The sequence below is a fragment of the Heloderma suspectum genome, chromosome 6 (assembly GCF_057233095.1).
Source record: "Heloderma suspectum isolate Gila_16-S chromosome 6, 16-S_ref, whole genome shotgun sequence".
Lineage (NCBI taxonomy): Eukaryota > Metazoa > Chordata > Lepidosauria > Squamata > Helodermatidae > Heloderma > Heloderma suspectum.
The window spans coordinates 77,494,889-77,517,225 of NC_139463.1; the positions used below are offsets into that span (position 1 = coordinate 77,494,889).

A 22,337-nucleotide genomic window follows, 5' to 3' on the forward strand; every position below is an offset into this window, starting at 1 on the left:
AAAAATTGTCTTGTTGCATACTCCTAGGCACTTAACGAATAATAAACATTAGCACTCCTCCACCTCCTCTTCCTCCCTCCCTCCCTCCTCTTTCTTTCTTTCTTTCTTTCTCTTTCTTTCTTTTTTCCTTTCTTTCTTTCACCTTGGCTTCTTCCATTTTAAACTTTCACAGGTTTTCTATTCTATATTATAATGTTGCATTAATGGTTTTCATTTAGCTACTGGGCAGTATAGAAATGGAATAAATAGTAATAATAATTCCCCTGCCCCAGCCATGAAGTTCACTGATCAACTGTGAGCCAATCACTCTGTACCTCACAGGGTTGTTGTGAGGATTCATTGGGAAAGGAGAACTGCATGCACCCATTTTGAGCTGCTTGGAGGGATTAATGGCATTAATAGTATGATTGCAATTAACATGTCTAGTGTTTTGTGTGTTTTTTTTTTAATTTAAATAGTGGCCAGGGGGTGGTGGAGTGTCTGACAGGATCAGAACCATACTGCATGGGGAGGGAGTAAACCTCCCCCACCCATGCCATGGCCATGATGACAGCCCCTCCTTCCACTTCCCCAAATGGTTATTCTCCCTGGGAGGGAAGCTTCCAGTAGTACTAGTGGAAGGTTCCCTCTTGTGGTGATGGCAGGGGTGTAGGGATGTGTGTGTGTGTGTGTGTGTGTTTGTGTGTGGAGATATTCATTCGGATGTCAGTGGATGGGAAGGTTAAACACCCTCTCAATGCACCACAGTCCTAATCCTGACCCCCCATGTTAAATACCGTCACACAATTAACATCACTTCTAGCTTCGCCCTGAATTGTACCTCCTCTCTCTCGTGGAGCATTTCTCCTCTTTCATCTGTTGGGTAATCGGAACAACTCTGCTTGCTTCCAGACACTGGGGAGCGATAGAGAATGTCTTCAATCAACAGCCACTTGCCTTGTCCACCCCCTTGCCGTCCTGTAACTTGATCGGTTCCTTTCTCCTACTCCCTCCCCTTCCCCTTGGCCTCTACAACAGGCAACATGTGCTGTCTCCTTGAGGATCGGTGCCACCAAAGAGCACTGTTATGGCTGCATGTGGAGCAACCTGGCCCTTTCATCTGCACATCTCTTATCCACCCCTAGTCTTGCCTGGTGCTCTCTTGCTGGCTGCTTCCTGGAGAGATGTTCTAATACTCAGTGGGTCAAGAGAGTCACTGGGTGGGCAGGCTTAAGTGAGTGAGGACACAGAAGAAAAGGGCCACAGCTCAGTGCTAGAAGGTCCCAGGTTCAATCCCTGGTATCTCCAAGCAAGGCTAGGAAAGACTCCTGACTAAAACCCTGGGGAGTTGCTGCCAGGAAGTGTAGACCAGGGGCACACCACCTTTTTAGCCTCAAGGAGACACCAGGGGGATGGACACATGCATACAAACCTGGGAATTCCCTTGCTAGTGCTGGAAACTCCAGGCACTGCCACCACCATGGAAGATGCAGGGGTCTGGCAGGCCTCCCAAAATGCTTGGCAGGCCACATGCGGCCTGCACCTATTGCACCCCTGGTGTAGACAAATGCTGAGCTGGTAGGACCAATGGTCTGGCCTAACAGAAGGCAGCTTCCTTTGAACAAAGTCTTCACGAGACCTGTTCCTTGCAAAGGCGAGCCCTATTCAGGTATTAATTCAAACTGAGACGAACAAATGAAATGAGGCGAGTGAGATCCAGGCCCAGGAGCCCCACCTGGCCTGTTCTAAGTAGCTCTGGCTCTTTGCTAGGCAAATGCAGGGATGAACACAATAGAAGATTAGTGTGCAAAAGATCAAGCACAGTTTTACGAGGGAAATAGGAGTGCTTCAGACAGAAGCCTGAGGCGCAGCCAAGGTCAAAATGCAGCTTACCTTGCGCTCCCTTGGGCCGTTAGGTGCACTGGCATGTTTGTGAGGGTTTGGGTCCAGGAGAGGGAGGTGCAAGTTATATTCAGTGAATCTCTGTTCTTTCCTTCCACAGCTGCCCCCATGACTAGAGGAATACGTTGCCACTGCCCACAGGCGACCTCTAGGATGATCCCACCAAGGCTCATCGCTCATGTGAAAGTCCTCCCGGAGGGGCCTCACTGCTCTGTTAATGAAGTCATGTAAGCATCCCCACCCTGGCCAGCACTTCTGAAAAATCATTTTTAACCAGCATTGGCGGTGTGAAAGCCCTTCGCTCATCCAGCTATTTCTCCACCTTATCTAACAGAGCCACCCTGAAGGATGGGAGGGAAATCTGCTTGGATCCCGAGGCACGATGGGTCCAAATGATTGTGAGAGCAATTCTGAAGGTATTTACGTAAAGTGCTGCGAGGATTTGACTGAACAATAGCTGCCCGTCAAGAGCCCTTTGGAACAATAACTGCACATGAAGGGCCCTTTCGAAATAACACTTGGGCTGCAGCCTTATGCACAGTTCACTCTTGCTGGTGTACAAGGAAGGGCTGTAGCTCAGTGATGGAGCATCTGCTTTGCATGGAAGAGGTCCCAGGTTCAAGACAGGGCTGAGGAACACACCTACCTGAAACCCTGGAGTGCCCCTGCCAGTCAGAGCAGAAAATGCTATGCTACAGTATTAGTTTGACTTGATATAAAGTAGCTTCCTGTTTCTCTAAATAAATATTTAAGCAGCCTAAGTGTAAGACTGCAACTTTGGTTTCATAGGCCATGTTTGTACATAACGAAAAGCCACCCTGGTTTATAAACCATGTTATAAACGGGTTATGTGCTGGTGCATGGAGCCCATTTGCTCCTTGCTTTGCATGTGGGTAATCAAACCAGGAAAGGGAGAGCGTCACTTGAATCGTAATCCAGCGTTATGGTTAAGTGCACCCAAACGAGTCAGGATTCTTAAGCCAACGACAAACCGTCATTTAAACCTGGCTTGTCTGGGCACCCTTAACCCTGATCTTGCGTTTGGACATCACGTGAAGCTGTCCCTTTCCTGGTTTGTTTAGAGGCTTGTGCAAAGGGAGGAAGTAAAGTAGAAGCGAGCAGGCAGCGTGAACAAGCATGCAGCTCCTCCACATTGCAGTTTATTAATCCCAGATTCCTTGTTTATCATTAAGCGCAATTGTGATCAATGTCTGTGCTCTTATTCATCAAAGCCTATTGCAATAGGTGTCAGTTAATAGCGATAGGTAATATATAATTGTATTTATTTCATATATAGTCCACAATAGTGGTGTAGTGGTTAGAAGCTCACACTATGGACACCCAGGTTCAAATCCCCACACAGCCATGAAGCTCAGTGGGGTGGGGGGGACCTTGGGCCTTTTATTTTCCAACCTACAGTACCAATGAGCTGTTTTGGAGAATTTTTGTCCAAGGTCATAGGGTTTTTTTTTTTTTTAATTGTACTTCTGCAAACTTGAGGGTTCGCATGAGCATGCTGATACCTCCTTGTTTCTTAGTTGGCCCTCTTTGGTTACAGTTCCATCAGCACTCACCACCTGAGTTTGCTATTAGAAGTGGTTATAAAGGGCAAGTACTGACCAGCCTCAGCCTCATATGAATATGAACTTGAGCACACTCCGGGAGAGAGCGCAGGACAGGAAGGCCTGGCGTGCTATGGTCCATGGGGTCACGAAGAGTCGGACACGACTGAACGACTGAACAACAACAACTGACCAGCCTCAGACCTGCTGAGCTTCAGCAAGGTTACTGAATTGTGTGCCTGCAGACCATACCCAGGGACCTTCGTGAATTGCTTTCTCTGTAGATCAACTATCAATCAGTATGCCAAGCATAAGGTTGACCTAGCCAGAGCATGTCCTTACAGATAGCAAGAGATTCACAGTCCATGGCGCTAGTCCCTTTGACTACCGGCTGGCAACATGTAGCTCATGAAGTTCATCTGTGACTCTAGCTGGGAGCATGAAGTAGATGGAAGAGAAAGTTCAGATACTGAGGACGTGATATGAGAACCCTTTGCGGCTGAATTCTTTGCAGTTTCTCATGTTTTCATTTGCAACCTATATTCTTTTGTCTGGCTCTTGCAGAATCGGCAATAAGCTGTGAAGGAGGCTTTGAACATACACTGCAGCATCCAAATGCCAAAGGAGACAATTGAACAGGAAGTTATCCTGCTAATTCTTTTGGATTGGACAAAAAAAAAAATTGGTATAACAAAGAAGTGCCACACAGTAAATATAAACATAAAATGTTCTAATCTCAATCTGTTGATCTGATTTGTTGATTAATGTCTGGAGAATAGATTATATGCTCAATAATCCAAAATTCATGTAGACACTGATAGGATCTCAACAGGAGGGGCCCAAGCAGGAAAGAGATCTTGGGGTTCTTCTGGATAGTTCAGTGAAAATGTCAACTCTGCTGTGGCCACTTTTAGAGTGTGATATATAGTTCTGTTATCCCATCTCAAAAAGGTTATCGAAGTGTGAGAAGTTTGGTCCTGATCCTGCAAACCCCCAAGGTTTCATAAAGACATTCCCCTGTTTGCTGCACTTGGGATTTCTGCTGCTTGGTGAGTAATCGTGCAGGTTTTTGATGATGGATCAGGTACCTTCTGACTGGGGGAGGCTGTGTATGAAGTTTTGTCCAGATCCTGCAAACCTCCAGTGCTTTAGTGGTGAAACAGCACCACTGATTGGGTGGGAGGTCTGCAGCGGGATGGGTGTGTGCGCGTGTGTTGAGTCAAACTACACACAATAGCTTAATAAGCTTCTCACAGTGGCTTATTAGTATGGTTGTGTGGTGAGGCATCATGGACTATTTAAAAAATAAGCTACTGTGAGCAGCTTATTAAGCCACCATGGCTTAAAGTGATGTCTGAAAGTGACCATAGATAAAATACTGGTGACTGCGGAACAACAGACTGAATACCGGTAACTGGGGAACAATAGCACAGGAGGGCTATTGCCAGCAAGCCTTGCTTATGGGCTTACTGCAGGCTTGTAGCTGGGCACCAGAGAAAGAAAGACACTGGGGTTGGTAGGCTGGTGGTCGGATTAAAGAGGTTGCTTATCAAATTTGCAGATGACACAAAGCTAAGAGGGGTAGCCAGTACTATAGAAGACAGGAATAAGATGGAGGATGATGACGCAAATCTTCCCATCTCTATCCAACAAGCCACATCCCTCTTTTCCTTCTTATCCCTCCTAAAATCACACATAGATGATTCCAGCTAGAGAAACAGTATGCCAGAGTAAATGGGGAGATAAGAGGAGAGCTGAGGATCAGTGCCACCAAAGAGCACCCTTATGGCTGCATGTGGAGCAACCTGGCCCTTTCAGCCACCCCTAGAGTTGCCTGGTGCTCTGTTGGTGGCTGCTTCCTGGAGAGATGTTCTAATACTCAGTGGGTCAAGAGAGTCACTGGGTGGGCAGGCTTAAGAGAGTGAGGACACAGAAGAAAAGGGCCACAGCTCAGTGCTAGAAGGTCCCAGGTTCAACCCCTGGTATCTCCAAGCAAGGCTAGGAAAGACTCCTGACTAAAACCCTGAGGAGATGCTGCCAGGAAGTGCAGACCAGGGACACACAACCTTTTTAGGCACCAGGGAGACGGGCGGACACACACACACACCTGGGCATTCCCTTGCTAGTGCCGGAAACTCCAGGCACTGCCACCACCATGGAAGATGGTGACACCATGGGTCTGGCAGGCCTCCCAAAATGGCTTGGCAGGCCACATGCGGCCTGCACCTATTGCATCCCTGGTGTAGACAAATGCTGTGCTAGTAGGACCAATGGTCTGGCCTATCAGAAGGCAGCTTCCTTTGAACAAAGTCTTCAGGAGACCTGTTCCTTGCAAAGGCGAGCCCTATTCAGATATTAATTCAAAGTGAAATGAACAAATGAAATGGGGCAAGTGGGATCCAGGCCCAGTAGCCCCACCTAGCCTGTCCTAAGTAGCTCTGGCTCTTTGCTAGGCAAATGCAGCAATGGACACAATAGGAGATTAGTGTGCAAAAGATCAAGCACAGTTTCACAAGGCAAATAGGTTTCCAGAGACAGGTCTGAGGCACAGCCAAGGTCAAAATGCAGGAGATCAACCAAGGAGAAACAGAATTCCAAAGCAGCATCAGGCAGGAGTCCAGGGCTTTGACAAAAAACAATCAGGACAACAGGAGGCTAGAGCTGACAACAAGATGCTGTTTCTGGGAATGATTAGATTGATACTGAAGGCTTATATTGCTAGAGCTTCCTGAGCCCCACCCAGGGCTCAGCTTCAGCTTGTTACAAGTCTTGCTCCTGAGGAGTCCTTCCTCTTGAGGAGTCCTCCCTTTTAATCAAGCACTTCTTCTTCAAGGAGCCCTACCAACCTGTTTCTTGAGGTGACAATGCTCTCGGGGGCTAGGTGGTCACCCAGCCTCCACGGCAGAGGAAGAGCTCTCCTTCTCCTGCAGCAACAGACCTGTGGTCATCTCACCTGATGGCTCAGGCTTCCCCAGGCCTCCTGATGGGGGGGGGGGGCTCTGTGTCAGCATCAATCTATGTGGGTTCCAGATCCTCAGAGGAGGAGGGCCCTTCCAGTGAGGGAATGACACCACCTCTGCACAATTAAGAGTCCCATCTACAGAGCTTAAAATAGGCTCCTGTAGGAACGATTTGCATGCTCCATTTTCCCCAGGCTATGGATCATGCATGTGCAGCCTCTGTGTGCAAGTTCTGATGAACATGTAGAAGTTGGGGGAGAGCCCAGGAAGGAGTCACACCCTCTACACATTCCTTGTTACCAGGACGGAATGCCTGGAAATGGCATGGAGGTTATGATTGCATGGAGGAGGCCTTTGCATGTTCAGGTAAATGCCTGTAAGTTATGCAGAAGTTATATGAACATATGAAGGGAGGCTGGGAGATTGTGTATGCCCAGCCTTCACGCACAGGAATGGCACAGGCATCTGGCTGGCTCAAAGCTTGTCAATTTCTCACTAGCTCAGTCTCCCAGACATCAGTCGACAGATCCCCTCGCTTTCCCGACTCAATAGGCACCGTCAGGCAAGTGCACAGCTGCCCACTTCCTTGCCTAGTTGCCATTTTGTGTAAAAATGGCGGCTGGGCCTTTTTTGCAAATAACCATTTACGCAAATGGTAGCTGTAAAGTGACCATCTACACAATATTGCAGGTGTAAATGGACCATTTACACCTGTAATGTTGCATAAATGGATCATTGATGCCTGTAATGATGTGGAAATGGTCTCTTTATGGCCACCATTTGCGTGAAAATTTATTTACGAAATAGACTGAGCCACCATTTTTATGCAAAATAGTGGCACAGCAAGGGAGCAAGCATCACCATGCGGGGCTCGCAGGGTTGGGCAACCTGTGGGGATCCACCGAGCCATGTGAGGGGCGTGTTTGGTGACCTGGCCCATCCCTATTCATGCATGAGGCTTGAAAGAACTCCCGTACCCTGTTCAAGTGCACAGTTGTAAGGGCAGAGTGTTCTTTCCATGTGATTGAGTTCCCTGGGTTCCTGACTGCAGAGAGAGAGCCATCCAGGCATACGCTCCCTGCCTACCCACATAGGACTGAGGTATAGAAATGCTAAGTGATTTCTTCTGGCTTTTCTGGTAATTCATATTAACAAGGTAGTTGCAGCCACACAAATCACCACAAAGGCTGTTGCAAGCATGGGAATCCACTGGAATTTTTCTGGGGAGGGGTGGGGGCAAAGCTGCACAGCAGTTGTAATTGGTGCATATTGCACACACCACAACCCACCTGTGCACTTTCCTTTTGTGTGCTTTGTTGCTTAGCGTCGCATTCTGTGACACTAAGGGTGCAATCCTATCATGATTCCCATCAGCCTCTGAACTTGGAGGTTGATGGGAATCCTATGCACAGTGGGAGCAGCGCAGAGGCAGTCTTTGCCTCCATGCTCCCCCCACTCTGCATTTTAGTGAGATGCGCATTTCACCCATCTAGCTGAGGCATCAGGGAGTGGGAGGGAAAGAGGCTGGGGTGACCTCTGGATATGGCATAAGGCAGCCTCCCCAGTCTCCTCCCCTCCCCACCCACCAGCACACCAACTTTCTCATCTGAGATCATGTTTGCAACCTCGTAGAGGCAGCTGGCATGGTCCTCTCTGTTCCAGCTGTGAGGGGAGGGGGAGGGGAGCTTGGACTCCTGGGTCTCAGGTCAGAGCACTGACTTGGACCTCAGATCCAGGAATCCAAAATTTTATTTATTTATTCATTCATTCATTTCTGTACTGCCCAATAGCTGAAGCTCTCTGCATATCCTATGCCCTTCCCCCAGATGCTGTCTGGGGGCCATAGGATTGCTCTCCCCAAAGCGCATGCAGAGTAAAGGTCCTGGGAACTGAACAGTATTGATGCAAAAGAGTGTTATAATCAAGACGGATCATGAACTCCAACCAAAGCTTATTTGGAGTGAGGGATTAAAAAACACACACCTAGGATCAAGAGATCCCCCCCCCCCCCAATGCACAACACAGTAGAGCTCTCTTAGGAATATATCCTATATTTTATGGCATCATTGCCCTTATCATAACATTGACAACTTCACATGACTTGTCCTAGAACGATTTCTTTCATCCTGGAAACATTGCTAAACGCTCTCTAGAGCAGTCTTCCCTAACCTGGAGTCCTCCAGATGTTTTGGACTGCAATGGCAGCATTCCAGACCATTGGCCCTGCTGGCTTGGGCTGGTGGGAGCTGATGTCCAAAACATCTGAAGGGCACCAGGCTGGGGAAGGCAGCCCTAGAGAGCAGCAGTGGAGTCTGTGGGGAGTGTCTTTAGGAGTGGAAGGAGAAATGACGATGCTTGATCAGGTATCAGGGTTCTGGAGGAGCCTGGATGACTCGCTTTACTTTCCACATTGTTATCAGCCACTTTTGACATCAGCAAACGATACTTTTCCATGGCTTGAATTTTGAAGTGCAGCAATGTTCTTTCGGAATTGCATATTTTTCCTTGAACTGTTCATTTTGTGCTTGGTCACACATTTTGAAAAGGCCCTGATAGTATCAGGGAAAAGGTCTACCATTACTGGTAGATCTGGTGGCTGAGCAGCGATAAGGCCTGGGCACCAGGCCTACCAAGAGAGGTAGATCTCGCCTCTGAGAAATTGGTATACCAGGTCTGCCCCTCTGTTGTTACTCAGTGGGTAGAGCGGGTGTCCAGACAATGTCTTTCCACCCACAGCTGAAATATTGTGTTCTTTCCATGCCTCCCTTCACCCCTGGCATGGTCCTTTGGGCCAAAGGCCAGGACAGGGTTGAAGGGCATGGTTAGTATGGGTGTGCGTGTGAGTGTGTGTGACCTGCTCAGCTTGCAGCCCACTGCTAGGCTATCCTGGCCATGCACAATAGATCCAGGTACCTTCACAAGAGGTTTCTTTATTTCTGCAATAGATGAGAAAACACTGTAGAGTGGAGCGGAACACTGTCTCAGCTCTAAGGAGAACATAAGAGAGAGATGGGGAGAGGTTCCACTTGGGTATCCTGCAAGAGCTAAAAGTGGCAGGTTCTCTTAAAGCTATAGCTACATCGCAACAACCCATTCCAACCCTTAATCAGTCGCACTGCCGCTACAATCGCTTTCACAGCCCCATCTGCATTTCCCTAAAATACCAACAACACTGGACTGCACTGCGGAGCTGTCATACGCTACTTACTCTAACACCCCTGCCCAAATAGGAATAAGAACACTGGGCTCCTTTGCAGGACTTGGGTAACCCACACTTTCTCAGCCACGGCCCTGTCTCCTGCCATATGGGTGGAATACTGATGAATTTTATCTGTACACATCATTAGTAAATTCTTTAAAATGTTTATAAACTCAGAAAAAATATTAACAAGACCTGAGTTAGAGAGATCATGAACTCCTGTCTTTGCTGCTACCTTTTGCTTTTTAGCAGACACATTTCTGTCCAAACCCAGCTATAGGAAATTCCTGGATTACTTCTTTTGTTTTTTTAATGGGTTTGCAATTACTTGCCCCAAAAGGCTTCACACACCCCAGGAGTCAGCATATGTGAGTTAGCATAGGGTTTTGTGCTGCCTTCACATACCGACATGAGCAGCCAGTCCTACACGTTTCCCTGGCTGGGGTGTGTGTGTGTGTGTGTGTGTGTGTGTTAAACCACAAAAATCCAGTGTACAGTAGGAGTGAATCTTCCCTTGTGATTCTGGGACTGCCAGGGCTCGGCCTGTCAAGCACCGCCCCCCCCCAACACATTTCTCAGATACATTCCAGTATTTTCCCCCACCTCAACTGGAAAACAACACATTCGTTCACTTAAAACTAAACTGAACTCAGCCAGGGCCCCCAGCCAGGAGGAACAGGACGGGAAGTCAGCGATTTCCACAGTCACGGTAAGCGAGGGATGCTTTACATGGCAGGCGCTCCCGCAGGCTCTCAAACCAAAGGCCTAACAGGCCTTGATGCTCCCTGGCTGGTCCTGCCAGAACGCCAGCCTCACTGGCCCTGTCCACATTCTGCCATTTCCCTCGCAGCCCGTCTCAACTGAGCAGGATGGAATCCCACCCCACCCCTGGGTTTAATTCGCTGGCCTCCCCTGGCTGGGCCTGGCCTGCCGAGGATGCGGGGAACTGGAGGGGAGAGAGAGATGAGGCAGGCCGCGGAACATGAGCTGCTGTTGCCGCTCTCGTAATGGAGCTACTTTGGCGTGGAGGAGCGTTCTGCTTGCTCTGACCTCTTTGCCTTATGAGGTTCTCCCCCACAGCACGGGATAGACTCAAGGGCATCCCTCCCTCCTGTCTTAAATTTACTGACCTCCCATCCTGTCCTGAGCCTTGCCCATGTAGCTGGAAACTGAAATAGAGATAGATGGGGCAGGCACAGCGTGAGCAGCTGCTGCTTCTGCTCCAAGAATGATGCCATGACTGGAATCCAGGCAGAGAGTTGGACCCCCTTGCCCCTAGAAGCAGATGCACATGGTTGGTTTCTAAAGAAGCTAAGAAGGCCATTGGCTGTTGATTGCAAGATGGACTTGAACGTCATCCTTTTTCATACAAAAGCTGCTGCAGACCAAATACCACAGAAAACGGCTTTCGTATTGCCTGCAGTTTCTTCAGAAACAGTACCATTTCTGCAAGTTCCCTGGAAGTTCCACAGTCAGTTCCCTTGGGAGGGAGATTACCAGAGCCTTAAAGGCTGGGTTCACACAACATGCTAAGCCATGACGACTTATTTTCTGGGGGAACCCATGATGGATTTGTGTGTCGTCTGTGGGAAGTTTCCGCCGCCCACGATGGGCTAATCTGCTCACACACCCCACTCCGAGGCTGGATGCGTCCGATCTCGTCTGATCTCGTAAGCTAAGCACGGTCAGCCCTGGCTAATACTTGGATGGGAGACTGCCTGGGACCAGGCTTCCTGCACTGAGCAGGGGGTTGGACTCAATGGTCATGTAGGCCCCTTCCAACCCTATGATTCTAACCCACGCCCTGCAGAATGGGCATAGTGGGCTTTTTGCACATTCTATGAGTCTAGTGGTTAGCAACTCATCATGGCTTAGTGTTACGTGTCAACCCAGCCACAGTGTTTTTGTGATAACATTTTATTCTATTCACAAATACACATGCTGAGAAAAGCAGGCACCCTGGTAGACAGTGGAGATCTTTAAAGAAGTATCATGTCCCCAAAGCAAAAAGCAGAACCTTGAAGCTTTCCCAAGGCTGCTCCTTCCCAGCTGGCAGCAAAAACTCTGACTTGCTTATTCCCCAGTTACATTCAAAGTAGCACATTGTTCCCTACAGCCACCACCCAAGAAGGTACACTGTGCAATAGTTAGTGGCTTCCAGCCATGAAAGACTAACAGTTCTCATTAAACAAGCATGAAGCTAAACTAAGACTAGATCTCTGGGACCAAAACTTATGCCTGCCTAAAAAGCTCAAGTTCCTTCAGTCCTTTAATTCAAACACTCCTCCAAAATGTTCCACATCACATATCTGGTTCTGTACTGCATTTCCTAGCTATTGGTGGGCCTCCAATATGTATTGATATTTTGTTCGTCATTACCATTGCTAGAGCTTTATCCACTGGCTTGAATATTATTTCCTCCTTTTAAAGATTTTACCAATGTCTTTCCATGTATGTTCGTTGCTGCCAGACTTAATCTTAGTTGAATTCCATATTCTCTCTCTCTCTCTTGGGTATATAGCATTGGATTCAGAAACTGCGTTCCACTAGTGGAAGGGCTCCACTCACAAGGTTTGGCTGCTCAGTTTTGGGGGATTCCCCCCCCCCCACATGCCACAGATCACCCCATTCAGCAAGGTCTCCTGACTTTGTAGCATTTTCAGGGGGTGGGAGAAGATGCCATGGGAAGGAGAGGGAACGGAAGTCCACTTCCATCAGTGCAGTTGATCCAGCACAAATCTGGGTCCAACACCCCCTCTATATAGCTGGTCAGGATATGGTCAATTTATTATACATAGAGTGGAATCTGATTTTGTTTTAAAGACAAAAGTATGACAAACACATTGCAGCAGCTGCAGTACCACTGTCACAAGAGCAGGGCCTAAGATGCCAGAAGACTTGATGGGAAGCGGCACTCAGGAAGGAGTTGTGGCACAGATTTCGTCCATCATGTGGACAGTATGACCCAGCATCACAAGGAGCCAAAGGGCCCTGAGATGTGGAGATCCACCAGTCTTCCTCTCTGACTGGTTTAGGTTGGCCTACAACTCCCACCAGCCACAGGCAGCATAGCCAGTGGTGAGGGAGCATGGGAGTTGTAGGCCAAGACATGTGCAGGGCCACGAGCGGGCCACTCCAGCGAGGTGTTGGGGCCGTGGTGTTTCAAAGCATGGAACGAGGGGGGGGGATGTTAGTCGTGTTCTTCGCGGATGAACTGGTACACGTGGCCGTCCTCTAAGGCCGCTCCGCCCCGCTCCTCCTGGGCCCCGGCCGCGGGCTCCGGCCCCGCCTTCCCTCGCGAGCGCCGGACACCCCCGCCGGCCTGGGCTCCCCCACGCGAGGGCCGCCCGGCGGGGCGGGGCTTGCCCGCGCGGCCCGAGTCGCCCTCCTCGGGGAGCGGATAAGAGGCCCCGGGACGGAGGGAGGGAGGGACGGAGCCGCTCAGCGCGCCCTGCCGCCCCGGACGGAGCCCAGCATGAGCCGGCGCCGCCGAGGCCCCCGCGCGCGCTCCCTGCTCCTCCTCGCCCTCCTCTTCTCCGGTAGGGGCTCGCACAGCCGCGGCGAAGCTGCCCGCGGGCGCGGCGGGGCGGAGGAGCGCGCGTCGCTTTCGGCTTCGCGCTGCCTCCGGCCCCCGGTCCGGGGGCGGGAGGAGGCGGAGGGGCGCGGCCGCTCCCCGCCCGCCGGCTCAAAGGGCGGCCGCGGTGCCCGGGAAGCTCTGCGGACGGCGAGCGACTTTCCCCCAGCAGAAAGCCGCGGCCAGGTTGCCGGGGCGGCACGAACAAAAAGGATCCTGCCGCAGACTGCTGGGCACGGAACTAATAACACACATTGAGGGGAGTATCCAGTGTTAGCCGTACGTGGAGTAGGCCTATAGAAATGAACGAGCCTTAGGTTAGGTACGACTAATTTAGGTCCCGTTCTTTCAGTGGACTAACATTGGATGCTACCCCCACACGCCTCCTCTGCCTCTTCTTTCTTTTACTTTGGTTTCTTCAGTCTTAATCTTTTCATTGTTTTATGTTACACTTTATAACGTTGTATTTTATGGTTTTCGTGTCTATGGACCTCCCAGAGGGCTTTGGCTATCGGGCAGTATAGAAATTTAATTACTGATAATAACAATAATTCCCCTGCCCCAGTCATGAAGTTCACTGGTCAGCCGTGGGCCAGTCACTACTTCACAGGGTTGTTGTCAGGATTCAGTGGGAGGGGAGAACCATATGCACCCACTTTGAGCTCCTTGGAGGGAGGGTGGGATAGCAAACATAGAGTTGGAAGGGACCTTGGAGGTCAATGTAATAAATGAACTGGCATAATGGGTTAGGTCCATGATGTGCCTCCACCTGCAAGAGGAAGGTCCCTCCACCTGGTTTCTGGGGATCCCCCCACACCAAGCTCACCCCATTCAGCAGCAGCATCTGACCCCCGGTGTAGCATTTTCAGGGGGCTGGAGGGGCTGCAGTGGGAAGGAGGGGGAGGGGAGGTCCGCTTCCACCAGTGCAGTTGACCCAGGGTAAATGTGGATCTAATCCAATGAGGCCCCTAACATTTTTTTTAAATTAAAACATTTTAAATTTATTTTTCTTGTAACACACGTGTCCATGCCAGTGGAACTCTGTTTTTAACCCCCAGTGAGTAGAGGACCAAGCACAGGCTACTCTAGTACAATCAGAAAGCTAGACACAAAAAGGGAAAAGAGACTATGGAAGGACAAGACTCTCCAGTGGTGGTGACCTGCAAGGTGTGTGCAATGTTGGTTCTCTTACCTGAGAACAACATGGCCTACACGTGCAACAAGTGCAAATTGATCACACTGCTGGAAGAAAAAGTAAGAGGACTGGAGCAGCAACTGTCAACCCTCCAGGGAATAAGAGATGATGAAAAGATCATGGACAGAATGGTGGAACTACAGCAGCAAAGTGAAGAACAGACGCTTGAAGAGCAACAGCAAGCTGAGGCAGAAGAGGAAAATGCTGAGGTGAGGAAAAATGCAGTAGAGGATACTTCTTGGAAAAGGGAGCAGAAGAACTAGACGCCACTCTGCACCAATGGAAGCAGTGGAGCTAGAACTGTTTCCAGGTACTTGAGGATGAGACTGGAGGACAGCCTGCAGAGGAAGAATTACAGGGGAACCTGCATGAGAGCAAGCAAGAGGCTGAAGGTCAGTCAAGCAGAGGCAATGAAACCAAGGCCTACAACAAGAAGAGAAGAGTAGTAGTAGTGGGAGACTCCTTGCTGCGTGGGATTGAAACCCAAGTATGTTGCGAAGACCCGTGGACTCGCCAGGTATGCTGTCTCCCAGGAGGATAGATTAGAGACGTGACTGAAGGGTTGCCTGCACTTATAAAGCCCACTGACAGGTATCCCTTTCTTCTCATCCATGTGGGAACAAATGATACCGCCAAGCGGAGCTATGCAGAAATCATGTCAGACTTTGAAGCTTTGGGAAGGAAACTCAATAACTTTGGGGCCCAGATAGTTTTCTCATCCATCCTTCCAGTAAAAAGGGATAGAAAGGGAAAGAAAAATACTCTAGGTAATTGACTGGCTACGAAGGTGGTGCCGATGAGAGAGTTTTGGTTTCTGGGACCATGGGCTATACTTCCTGGGAGATGGACTGTTGGCAAGGGACGGGTTGCACGCACCTCACCAAGGCTGGGAAGAATGTGTTTGGCCACAGCATGAAGAAGTTTATCAGGAAAGGTTTAAACTGAATGCTATGGGGAAGGGAGACATAAAATTGGGGGTAACAATGGATGAAGGCTTATGTACTGCAACGGAGAGAACATCTCTAGTAGTGTCCAATAATAGTCTTCACAAACATGTAGGAGGAAAGCCTGACTATAAAGCACATGATCTTCGATTCCTATATACTAATACCCAGAGTATGGGAAACAAACAGAACAAACTTGAACTCTCAATACAGGAGGGAAATTATGACTTGATAGGTGTAACTGAGACTTGGTGGGATGACTCTCATGACTGGACTACAGCAATTGGAGGGTATAACTTGTTCAAAAAAACCCAGGAAGAACAGAAAGGGAGGTGGGGTTGCACTGTATGTGAAAAATACATATCTCTGCACAGAAATACCGGCGGATGAGCTTGGTAGCCCCATCGAGAGCATCTGGGTTAAAATAAATGGAGCAAATCATAAAAGGAACATGGTGGTCGGAGTGTACTACTGGCCACCCAATCAAGGAGAAGATGAGGATGAAACTTTTGAAAAGCAAATAGCCAATGTTTCAAGGAAGCATGATGTAGTAGTAATGGGGGACTTCAATTTCCCTGATAATTGTTGGGAGACAAATTCTGCAAAACATGGCCCCTCCAGGAAATTCCTGACTTGTGTGGTGGATAACTTCCTCCTACAGAATGTAGAGGAAGGAACTAGAGGATTGGCTATCCTGGACTTGATCCTAACCAACAGAGATGACTTGGTGGATAAAATAGTTACAGGAACTCTGGGGGAAAGCGACCATGTTATACTTGAGTTCTTGTTTCTAAAGGAAGCAAAAGCTGAGTGTAGCCAAATGTGTACCCTGGATTTTAGAAAAGCTGATTTTACTAAACTCGGAACAATGATCAGTAAGGTCCCATGGCAAGCGACTCTAATGAGAAAAGGAGTCCAAGATGGGTGGGAGCTTTTAAAAAAGGAAATTCTCAAGGTACAATTACAAACGGTTCCAACAAGAAGAAAAGGTGGAAGACAACAGAAGAAGCCAATGTGGCTTCACAAAAAGATTAGAGATGACCTGAAAACAAAAAAGGACACATATAGGAAGTGGAAGGATGGACAAGTAACAAAGGAAGAGTACAGGCAGGTAGCACAGAATTGCAGGGATGGCGTCAGGAAGGCTAAAGCTGAGAATGTGCTGAGGTTAGCAAGGGATACTAAAAGCAACAAAAAGGCTTTCTTCAGCTACGTAGATAGTAAAAGACAGAGGAAAGAAATGGTGGTTCATCTATTAAATAAGCATGGCAAAATGATAATAGATGACAAAGAAAAGGCAGAAGTGCTCAATTCCAACTTTGGCTCAGTCTTCTCCCAAAAGAGGGTCTATGACCCCCCTGGCAAAGGCAAAGTACAGGCTGAAGGGGCAGGATTGCAGCTTGAGATCAATAGGCATATGGTCAAGGAACACCTAATTACTTTGAATGAGTTCAAATCTCCAGAGCCAGATGAACTGCATCCTAGAGTAATAAAAGAACTGGCAGAAGAGCTCTCAGAACCACTGTCTATTCTCTTTGAGAAATCATGGAGGACGGGGGAAGTGCCAGATGACTGGAGGAGGGCTAATGTTGTCCCTATCTTCAAAAAGGGTAAAAAGGAGGAACCTGGGAACAACAGACCAATCCATCTGACATCAATCCCTGGGAAAATTCTGGAACAGATTACAAAGCAATCCATCTGTAAGGACCTTGAAAACAAAGCAGTGATTACTCGAAGCCAACATGGATTTGTCAAGAACAAATCCTGCCAGACTAATCTGATCCCATTTTTTGATCAGGTCACCTCCCTTGTGGACTGTGGGAATGCTGTGGACATCATATACCTCGACTTCAGCAAAGCTTTCGACAAAGTGCCCTGTGATATCCTGATGAGCAAACTAGCTCAAAGTGGGCTAGATGAAACAACGATCAGGTAGGGCTGTGCAGGGACCCCCCCAACCCAACTTTGTGGCTTCCGAGGTAGTCCCAATCCGCCTCGGGCAGAATCGGGGGGGGGGTGACCCACCTGGAACCTGAAGCGGGTTCCCCACCCCCAGCTCCTTAGCTGGGCTGCTGCCTCCTCTGCCACCACCTCCTCTGCCGCCTTCTCCATTGCACCGCCTTCTCTGCCACGTGCTGCTGCTGTCTTCGCCGCCTCCACCACCTCCTGAGGCCTGGATGCGCGGCGATTCTTCTTCCAGGGAGTCACCATTTTTAAAATGGCAACTTCCTGGAACTTCCAGGAGGTTGCCATTTTAAAAATGGCATCTCCCTGGAAGAAGAGTTGTCGTACGTCCAGACCTCAGGTGGTGGCAGAGGTGACAGTGTGGCAGCAGAGGCGGTGGTGTTGAAAAGGTGGCTCAGGCAAGGACCTGGAGGCACCGTGGGGCGGGGGCCAAAGTGCCCTGAGCCCTCAAACCGCTCCAGGCCTCTTCATGTCCCCTCCACTTCGCCTCAGAGGGGGCACAAAGTGGCCCGAAGCAGCCCACTTCGACTTGGGGTTCGGGCCTCGGGCTGAAGTGGTGCACAGCCCTGCTATTGGGTGGATCCACATTTGGCTACAGAATTGGACTCAAAGAGTGCTTATCAGTGGGATCGTCTCAGACTGGGGAGAGGTAACGAGCGGAGTACCGCAGGGCTCAGTTCTGGGCCCAGTGCTCTTTAACGTTTGTATTAATGACTTGGAGGAGGAGGTGCAGGGAATGCTGATCAGATTTGCAGATGACACAAAATTGGGCGGGATAGCTAATACTTTGGAAGACAGAAACAAAATTCAAAGTGATCTGGATAGACTGGAGCGCTGGGCAGAAAACAACAGAATGACATTTAATAGGGATAAATGCCGAATTCTGCACCTAGGAAAAATAAACCAAATGCACAGTTACAAGATGGGGGATATGTGGCTCAACAACACTACAAGCGAGAAAGATCTTGGAATTGTTGTCGATCACAAGCTGAATATGAGCCAACAATGTGATGTGGCTGCAAAAAAGGCAAATGCTCTTTTGGGCTGCATTAATAGAAGCATAGCTTCCAATTCCCGGGAAGTACTAGCTCCCCTCTACTCAGCACTGGTTAGGCCTCATCTGGAGTACTGTGTCCAGTTCTGGGCACCACACTTTAAGATGGATGCAGACAAGCTGGAGAGGGTTCAGAGGAGGGCAACAAAGATGATCAGGGGACTGGAAACAAAGCCCTATGAGGAGGGACTGAAAGAACTGGGCCTGTTTAGCCTTGAGAAGAGAAGACTGAGGGGAGATATGATAGTGCTGTTCAAGTACTTGAAAGGTTGTCACAGAGAGGAAGGCCAGGATCTCTTCTTGGTCATCCCAAAGTGCAGGACACGGAATAATGGGCTCAAGTTACAGGAAGCCAGATTCCGGCTGAACATCAGGAGAAACTTCCTGGCTGTGAGAGCAATACGACAATGGAACCAATTACCGAGGGAGGTGGTGGGCTCTCCCACACTAGAGGCGTTGAAGACAAGGCTGGACAGCCATCTGTCGGGGTTGCTTTGACTTAGATTCCTGCATTGAGCAGGGGGTTGGACTCGATGGTCTTGTAGGCCCCTTCCAACCCTACTGTTCTATGATTCTATGAAATAATAAAATATTATGAGCTGAGTGAAGCGTGTGTGTGTGTGAGATGAATTCATAAAAGGAAAGGTGCTAAATTCGAACCTGCTTTCTAATCCCAGGTGTTTATGGGCTGCTTGAGGTTATGCAGTAGTGCAAGTAATGCATTTTGCACATGGTTACATAATCCATAATCAATCCATAACCGTATAATCCAGATACTTGATTTATTACATGTTTTTATCCTGTGCTTCCTCCAGGGAGTTGAAGTGAAGTTTTGATCCTTCATTATCATATCTTCAGATCAACTCTATGAAATGGTATGCGTGGCGTGTAGCTGATCCTAACTTTTTTTTTTTTAAACTTTAGTTAAGCATGCAGGGCTCGATCTGAATTGAGACCACTGTGCTTGGGTCCCTGTGTGTGGGTTAAACATATGTTGGTGTTTTTCTTTCTTTTTTTAGTCCCTGTGAAGGAGGGGTGAATTTTGGAGCGGGGGGGGGGGGAACAGCTGCGTGGGAAGGTTTAACGCACCCTGCATGTGTGTGGTGGACCAAATCTGGATCTGGGGGGAGGCACACATTCACACTAAAGTAAAAAAATAAGTTAGAATCAGCGATGCGCTGTGCATTTAACATAGCATGTAATTTACCCCTGGGTTAAAAACTGGCTCAGATAATGACTAGAAGGAGGATTATAGGGCTATGGCTACTATTCCAAGGGAGTGTGTGTATGCACACATCTGTCATTGATAAAAATGTACTCCTAATACAAACGTGCTTGATTTAAAAAAAAAAAAATAGAAATCTAATCCCCCCCATATTTTAAATGAAAACCTGGCATCTCTCAGTGGGGGATTATTGTCTTGCACGCCATTGGGGCAGATAGGTGTACTGACATGTTTGAGGGGGTTTGTGTCCTGGAGAGGGAAATGCAAATGCTACTCTGTGAATCTCTGTCGTTTCCCTCTGCAGCTGCCCTCATGACTAGGGCACATCGCTGCCTGTGCGACCTGCTCGTCACTCAGCCGATCGCAGATGAGCTCATTGTTCAAGTATTACTCCATTACCGGTGGCGTTTCTGCCCTGTAGATGAAGTCACGTAAGCCTCCCCAACCTGGCCAGCTCGTTTGAAAGATCATTTTTAACCAGCATTGGCGGTGTGAAAGCCCTTCGCTCACCCAACTATTTCTCCGCCTTATCTAACAGAGCATTCCTGAAGGATGGGAAGGAAATCTGCCTGGATCCAGAGGCACCATGGGTCCGGGAGCATGTGAAAAAAATTGATCCGGTATTTACATAAAGTATTGCGAGGAGTTGACTGAATAATAGCTGCCTATCAAGAGCCCTTTGGAACAATAGCTGCATATGAAGGGCCCTTTCGAAATAACACTTGGGCTGCAGCCTTATACAGAGTTCAGTCTTACTGGCATACAAGGAAAGGCTGTAGCTCAGTGATGGAGCACCTGCTTTGCACGCAAGAGATTCCAGGTTCAAGCCCTCGCATCTCCAGACAGGGCTGGGGAACACCCCTACCTGAAACCCTGGAGTGCCCCTGCCAGTCAGAGTGGAAAATGCTATGCTAGATACACTGTTAGTTTGGCTTAATATAAGGTAGCTTTCTGTTTCTCTAAATGAAAAGTTAAGCAGCCTGAGTGTAAGATTGCAACTTTGGGTTCAATAGGCCAGGCATCCTGCTTAATAAACCATGTCATAAATGGGTTATGTCCTGGTGCATGGAGCCCATTTGCTCCTTGCTTTGCATGTGGGTAATCAAACCAGGAAAGGGAGAGCGTCACTTGAATCAGAACCCAGGATTATGGTTCAGTACACCCAAACGAGTCAGGATTCTTAAGCCAACGACAAACCGTCATTTAAAACTGGCTTGTCTGGGCACCCTTAACCCTGATCTTGCGTTTGGGGAGAGCTTCATCATGTGAAGCTCTCCCCTTCCTGGCTTGTTCAGGGGCTTGTGCAAAAGAAGAAGCAAAGTAGACATGAACAGGCAGCGTGCACCAGCACACAGCTCATTCACATTGTGGTTTATTAATGCAGGATTTCTGGTTTTCCATTAAGCGCGATTGCGGTCAACGTCTGTACTCTTATTCATCAAAGTCTGTTGCAACAGGTGTCAGTTAATAGTGATAGGCAATATATAATTGTATTTATTTCATATATAGTCCTCAATAGTGGTGTAGTGGTTGGAATCTCACACTATGAAGACCCAGGTTCAAATCCCAACTCAGCCATGAAGCTCAGTGGAGGACCTTGGGCCTTTTATTTTTCAACTGAGTGTGCCAATGAGCTGTTTTGGAGAATTTTTGTACCTATATGTTGTGTTTTTTTAAATTGTATTTTTGCAAACTTGAGGATTCCCTTGAGCATGCTGATACGTCCTTGTTTCTCAGTTTACCCTGGTTTGGTTACAGTTCCATCAGCACTCACTGCCTGAGTGTGCTATTAGAAGTGGTTTTAAAAGGCAGGCACTGACCAGGCCCAGACCTGCTTAACTTCAGCAAGGTTACTGAATTGTGTGCCCGCAGACCATACCCCGGGACCTTTGTGAATTGCTTTATCTGTAGATCAACTATCAATTGGTATGCCAAGCAGTAGGTTGACCTAGCCTGAACTGCTCCTTACAGATATCAAGAGATTAATAGTTCATGTCACTAGTCCCTTTGACTACAGGCTGGCAATACGTAGCTCATGAAGTACATCTGTGACTCTGGTTGGGAGCATGAGGTAGGTGGAAGAGAAAGTTCAGATACTGAGGAGGTGATATGAGAACCCTTTGTGGCTGAACTCTTTGCAGTTTCTTATGTTTTCATTTGCAACCTATATTCTCTTGTCTGATTCTTGCAGAGATGGCCATAAGCTGTGAAGGAGGCTTTGAACATACATCTAAATGCCAACGGACAGAATCCAACAGGAAGTTATCCTGCTATTTGTTCTGGATTGGGGAAAAGAATTGGTATAACAGAGGAGTGCCACACAGTACATATAAAAATAAAATGTTCTAATCTCAATCTGTGGAGTTGGTTTGTTAATTACTGTCTGGAGAATAAATTATAAGATGAATAGTCCAAAATCCAAACTGCACCTACACACTGATAGGATCTCAACAGGAGGGGCCCAGCCAGAAAAGAGATGTTGTGGTTTTTGTGGCTCGTTCAGTGAAATGCTGTGAAATCCTGCTGTATCCACTCTTGGAATGTGATGTATGGTTCTGGTCATCCCATTTCAAAACGGGTATCGAAGTGTTGGGAAAAGGGTCAGGGAAGGGTCAGAGCACGTTTCCTACTCGGAAATGATAGCACCACTGTAGGCAAAAGCAGTGTGCCACTGAATACGGGTGGCTGGGGAACAACAACAAAGGGCTGTTGCAATCAAGCCCTGCTTGTGGGCTTTCTGAAGGCTTCTAGCTGGCCACTAGAGAAAGAAGGGCATGG

General features: G+C 48.3%; 1 protein-coding gene across 1 annotated transcript; it reads left to right on the forward strand.

The window, feature by feature from the left end:
• Positions 1-1,566: 1,566 nt before the first annotated feature.
• On the forward strand, positions 1,567-21,913 carry LOC146341279 (uncharacterized). Its single transcript, XM_084807344.1, has 10 exons — positions 1,567-1,648; positions 1,982-2,108; positions 2,216-2,297; positions 3,420-3,493; positions 4,395-4,492; positions 6,707-6,769; positions 12,842-13,141; positions 19,864-19,990; positions 20,098-20,179; positions 21,751-21,913. The coding sequence occupies exons 1-10, from the start codon at positions 1,567-1,569 to the stop codon at positions 21,760-21,762; spliced, it is 1,047 nt and encodes a 348-aa protein (XP_084663470.1). The 3' UTR covers positions 21,763-21,913.
• The last annotated feature ends 424 nt before the right edge of the window (positions 21,914-22,337 follow it).

Excerpts from the sequence above, each read along its gene's own strand:
- LOC146341279 (XM_084807344.1), top strand. The coding sequence starts at position 1,567 with ATGGTCTGGCCTAACAGAAGGCAGCTTCCTTTGAACAAAGTCTTCACG. Across the intron at positions 6,770-12,841 it reads GGAGGCCTTTGCATGTTCAG|GCCGCTCCGCCCCGCTCCTC; the intron begins GTAAATGCCTGT and ends CCGTCCTCTAAG. Across the intron at positions 19,991-20,097 it reads TGCCCTGTAGATGAAGTCAC|AGCATTCCTGAAGGATGGGA; the intron begins GTAAGCCTCCCC and ends CTTATCTAACAG.